At 40.9% G+C, this 6000-nt stretch overlaps 1 protein-coding gene across 1 annotated transcript in view; it reads right to left on the reverse strand.

Annotated features, from left to right (window-relative positions):
* CACNG2 (calcium voltage-gated channel auxiliary subunit gamma 2) overlaps positions 1-5758 on the reverse strand; it is an 88844-nt gene extending 83086 nt beyond the window's left edge. The window contains exon 1 of the mRNA XM_075183046.1: positions 4570-5758. Coding sequence (XP_075039147.1) covers positions 4570-4780 — 211 coding nt within the window. The 5' untranslated portion in view covers positions 4781-5758. The remainder of the gene's footprint in view (positions 1-4569) is intronic.
* Between the last annotated feature and the right edge of the window lie 242 nt (positions 5759-6000).

Below are 6000 nucleotides of genomic sequence, written 5' to 3' on the forward strand. Positions count from 1 at the left end.
CAGGCTAATTTATACAATAGCTGCTAAAATAATGCAAATACCCACAGTGACATTTCATCTCCTGAAGAATAAGAGGCGAAGCTGCCTTTGACCTTCAAAGCCTTGAATGAAACTTCACCACCTTACATCCCAGTCTTCATCTGTAAATAATTGCTAATGTATAGTCTCTGCTTTGTCAGTGATCTGAGCATCTCATAAGCACTTCTTATTCCCATTCTGTCTGTACCACTGTTCTGGTGCAACCTATATTGAATTATAAAACTCATTTCAAATTTTAAAGGCTACCTCGTAGAGAAAAATTAATATACGTTTTCTGTCATATATATATATATATATATATATATACATTATTTATTGATCTGAATATTCAAAGTGTTGTCTATTTTTTAAACACAGATTCTGTGCTAAAGTAGGCTGACGTTCTCATTAATCTATTATTATTATTTTCTTACCAAATAGTGTGTCATTGGACTTGCTTGGTCTTCAAGTAAACCAAAGGTCTAGTATATGGTAATGGTATGTGTGTGGGTACAGGGCTGACCGTCTTCCAAAGAATAAATGTCTGCAGTCAATGGTAATAGCTCACTTGACTGCCTACAAGTGCACAGGTATAAAAGTGTAGGTCCACTGGCTACAGCATAGTACCTGAGTACAATGACCTTACTATAACATGAAGGTCTTTGACCAATGATCTCTTCTGACAGTAAAGGTTTTGGAGCCAGGATCATGCCTCACAATAAGGGTTTAGAAATAGAGATGTAGAACACAAAATTGGGACCTCTGTTCAGTCTCCCCTCTCTCTTCCTCCCCTCTTTCTTGGTCCTCCAACTCTCTAAAGGTCTTATTCTCTCTTCCCTCTTCTTTTCCTCCCCCCTGTCTCACACCCACCCTTCCTCCTTCCCACTTCTCCCCCTCTTTCCCTCACCCTCCTCTTTCCTCGCTCTCTTCCACACACCCTGTGCAGTCTTTGAAAATTAGACAATCCCCTATTAACCAGCCAGTTAAACTGAATTTTGCGCATGGCTCCTCTCCCCTCCACTCCTCATCTCCTGCTAAAATATAGACACCTGCACTCTATTAACCATGAGCTGCCTAAATCCCATATTTGCAGCCGACTAGCTAATGCAAATCAAAATTGTAAGCTGTTCACAATGCCCCAGCAGTTCATTTGTCTCCTCTGCTACACCGACCCTCCAAAAAAGATGTAACTCTGTCATTGCCAGAGGTGCTCACAACCACTAGCAAGACAAAGGTTAATGAAAGGGACAGGCGGTTGCCTAAACACCATTCCTACAAGCATCTTATAAATGTTTAATTGTAACCACTAGCCACTTTAGGGACACATAATAAATAGGAGCATCAATTGAAAAGGTTTCCTGGAAGGAGGGGAGGTGGGAATGAGGTGTTGTGGATGGTAGCGGCGGTGGAGTGAGGGAAGGGGAGGGGGGGACTTAGATCTATCAGGGTGAATTCATAGCTATTGATTTTCTCCTGGCTGGGGAGGGACGGCATATTCTATTCAGTGCAATGTTCCTCTGCAGATTATGTTAAGAGGCAGGCTTGGCTGAGGAGAGGCTCAGCGGATGCGCTATGCGTGTTTAATGCGTCAAACTGTTCTCATCGCTCAATGGAGACACTTAGCAATTCAGAGCATGTCCCATCACAGCCCAGCTCCAGAGGAGGAAGGGCCAACATGTCCCACAGGCTGACAGCCTGGGCTGGAGTCTGTGTGTGTGTCTGTCTTGTGTAGGTGATATTACACTAAGAATATGTGTGTAATATAATAAACTTATTGTGATGTCTATGAGTAACATTATATATATGTGTGTGTGTAGGTCTATGGGTTGTTACAATTTTCTTTGCCAATTAACTCTCATGTTTTGTCTTTTTTGACAAAACATAATCTTTGTGCATAGGTTGACAGTGTAAATCATTATGTACTTATTAACGTGTACACTAGTGATGGTGAGATTTTTGTATAATAATTCCTCTATATACAAACCAATATGTTGTTTATTTGTTTGAAATACTGCTCTGTAGGAATGAAATGTATGTGAGTTTATATATGTAAATGTATATGAGTGTATTTACTTAACTTCCAGCAAATGTGCTACAATTACATTATGGTTTGTTTAACACTGGATCGTAAGCATGAGTTTGTGATGTGTACAAGGTTGTTTTTATTCTTAATAGGTGGGTGTACGTGCATATGTGTATATTTTTTAAAATACGGAGCCACTGTTCATGTGTATAGCTTGTGTCTGCACTACTTGTATGTTCCCTATATGTACATGTTGAGTGAGCAGTGTATTAGATTTGTTGTGGCTCAGGGAGACATTTTTTCTTTAAATTAGTCTGCTTGTGTGATATTGGCTCTGTGTATGTGTGCAGCAATGTGATTTAATGCATGTTTTGTGTATTAGTGATTATTGTGCATTTTTGTGTGGAGCATCCCACGTTAGTGCCAAATACATCATATTTTATTGTTGTTATGGTATTTATGCAATGCAATAAAACTTTTGTGTTATGTGTGTTTGTGTGTACACAGCTGATAATGACATTCTTAAAACCGTGGTTGTCTAGTGGAGGTATTATGAACACATGCACGACTGTCTGAATACACGCAACTTACATCTATGTTGTGTATATTACAATATGATTCAAAAGTCTATGTTGTCTCATAGCATATATAAATATATATATATATATATATATATATATATATATATGCACATCAGTCTGATTATTCAGATTTTGTACATATCTGAAGACATAATAGAGGTTTGCTGCTACCTGATGGCAGTTGTGTCCAATCCCTTGAATATTGTGCCTTACCGTGCTCATTGAGCGTAATATTGCTTTGGTCAAGTCTCTGTGACCATATTTGAATGTGTGCTGTGTGAGGATGAGTATATGTGTGGGAGGTGTAACCGGTATGTTGTTTTCCAAGCGAGTGTGAACATATGTGACTACATTTTGTGTTTGCAACTAGGCAAGGTCTGGACCCTGCATATGGTGTGTGGCGTGTGTGTGTGTGAGTGTGTATGTGCTTGGCATACTCTATATAGTGTGTTTCTCAGTATATGTGCATGGACATGTGTGGTAGCAATCTGTCCCCCAAGCAGCCAGAGAAAGCAATAAATATACACACAGGCACACATGTACACACAATATCTCACACAAATAGCCAAAGCACATGTACAAAGGTTGTCTAATTATACAATTGTCCTTATCCTGCTCACATCATATGTATTTTTGGGAATAAGGAAACATTGTGTTTTAAACATTGCATTACAATACTGCATTTACCATATGTTAAATAAATACACTGTATGTCTCACTCTTACACACAGATTCCCGGGTACACACACATCTGCTATGCCCCAGGCACAGAGAGAGAGCGTGTTTGTGTGTGTCTGTATGTATGTGCATACTGTGTGTTGTAAGGCTGGATTGCTGACCTGCAGTGATTGAAGAGGGGAGTTGTGGGGGAGGGGGTGGGTGGTCTGTATACCACTGTACTAATCATACTGTTACCTCGCTCCGCCTGGCATACAGTCCTCGTCCCCCTTCAACGGGGCTGTGTTTAACCCTTTCACGCACGCAGCAATGGATTGCAGTGCTTTCTGGCATGGCTCATGTTTGAAGGAGGTGCAGTGGATGGGGCTGCACTGAGTTGCAGTCTACCAGTGATGACCCAGCCACCAGCAACCCATTCAGTAAAAGTCAGACAAGGATAAGGAATAGTCAAAGGCCTCTTGTAAACTTAAAACTTCTAACATAATGATCAAGATGGATCTATACCAATATGAAGAACATTAGAACACTCAAATGAACTAACGAGCTGACAGTAGACATATAGAATTACCTTTTCACAACACTTTAAACCATATATATTTATTAACCCTACCTGTGCCACCAAGGCCCACAACACAAATATATATATATATATATATATATATATATATATATATATATATATATGTCAGTGAATATTCACCATTTGCTGCTTTAGACTATACACTACAACTTTGCAATATCCATTCATTCACCTGCACGTATGTTTTAGGCCTCTCCGGCAGTTAATCTATTGTCACTGGTATCTTAATCAGCAATACTTGATATCCATTGTACATATGTGGGTTTAGCCAGCACAGGTATGGTATTACAGCCTCCTATTTATTGCTCTGCTTGATAGCTAAGCATGCAGGCTCTCGCTTGTCTCATATACAGTGCAGATCAGTAATACAAACAATGGACCCATAATAATGTATTCTACACACCTTTTACTACACTCTGTGCCCCACTGCTTCCATCTTAACAAAATCTATCATTCACATCATCACAATGAACGCCTGGAAGTGGATCAGTCTCTCCCCAATCACCCTCCTCCCTCCCCCCCTCCAGTTTATTAGCTCAGTCTAGCCGCCCCTTGTTTAAAAAAATGAAATGCTAAGATGGAGGAATATGTAGTTTTCTGATTCAGGAGAGAGGGAGGGGAGCAGGAGAGCAGAAGAGGAGGGTGAAAATGTAAGATAGGAAAGGGGTCTTATCCAGTCACCAAAATACCTTCAAGGCAACATGTTCTCCACAATCCAGAATGGGTCATGACTTCTTCATTCTTTTTGCTGGTTTCATTTTCACTTATAGATTTGCTCTTGCAGACCCCTCTAGAGTATAACCAGTAGTCTGTGCCCACAGCAATTGTCATTAAACTGAATGCAGCAAATGCTCCCACAGTGGTTAAGAGCATCTGAACACCTCTATCAAACAGACCCATAATTCTTCATTCTATAGACATCCAGCAGTCTTCTGGTTTTGGGGTGATAGAAGCTAAAGATGAGGGAAGGTAAGGGTTTTAGCTAGCAATAATGCTGGACGTTGCCCAAAAAGATGAGGTATCCAAATAGAAATATACCAAAAGTAAAGCTCTGGAAGGCTTGTTGATGGATAGCTCTTTGTCTATCAGATCATGTCCAAATGCAGGTTTGCAAAAAAAAAAAAAAAAAGGAAAAAAAAAAAAGAAAATAAATAGTGCAGACAGACACAAACACACAGGGAACCAGCAGTGCTAACACACAGATATGGTATAATCTCTCTAATCCCTTTTCCTAAAATTCTGATCTTCAGTTTCCATAAGTGATGGCTAATTGTGAAGCTCTTTTCTGCAGGAATAAAAATGCAGTATTTTCATCACCAACCTTCAGCATCTGGACCAAGACAGGGGGAGATTATAGGGTTAGGAATGCAGGGTCTGCTTTCCTTATTTTGATCTGCAGCCTGCGCCATGTAAAGGGAAAAAATATATATTTTTTTCTTCTTGTTTTTTTCTGCTCTTGACAGATATTTCTCTTCTCCCTTCTTCTGGTGTCTGGCGTGTGTGTGTGTCTCTGTTGAAGTGTGGGATTCCTCCCCTGCTGTTGATTACACCACAAGTCTCCTCTGGATGCTGTAAGGTTTGGCTTGAGACGGACTGCGGGTTTTGCAATCCATGGTTCTACAGCTGAAGATCACTCTGAGGCCCCCACTTAGATGTCCTGGGAGGGAGGCAGGCTTGCTGTGTAGGGTGGGCTGGTAGATGGGCTTCTTCTGCTGCTGCATGGAAGTGATGCTACAGCTGTTCAATGTGTATTTCTTTTGCCTTTGCCTCTGCCGAGCTGAGGACGTGGTGCTGAAATGGTCAGCTCCTAGACACCAGTGCTGCTGGAGAGCACTTTCATGTAGGACCTCCTGTACTGGAACAGCCAGCTGGTGTAAACCTTCATGTCCCTCCTCTCTTTGCTGTCCTAAGTCACCACCCCTGCTCAGCTTCTAGAAGCGGGTGTCAATTCCTGCAGCCCCTCTTCTCTTGTTCATTTCCCCCCTTCCAAATGTATCCCAACCACTTCCATATTAATAACTGAACGTCAACTTGCAGGCTTTGTATAGACCCTGTGTCCCTGTTTTTAGTTATTTATTCGGTCACATCCTAACAATACCTACTTAGAAGTCCTAACTGTA

The sequence above is a fragment of the Mixophyes fleayi genome, chromosome 8 (genome assembly GCF_038048845.1).
Source record: "Mixophyes fleayi isolate aMixFle1 chromosome 8, aMixFle1.hap1, whole genome shotgun sequence".
Taxonomy (NCBI): domain Eukaryota; kingdom Metazoa; phylum Chordata; class Amphibia; order Anura; family Limnodynastidae; genus Mixophyes; species Mixophyes fleayi.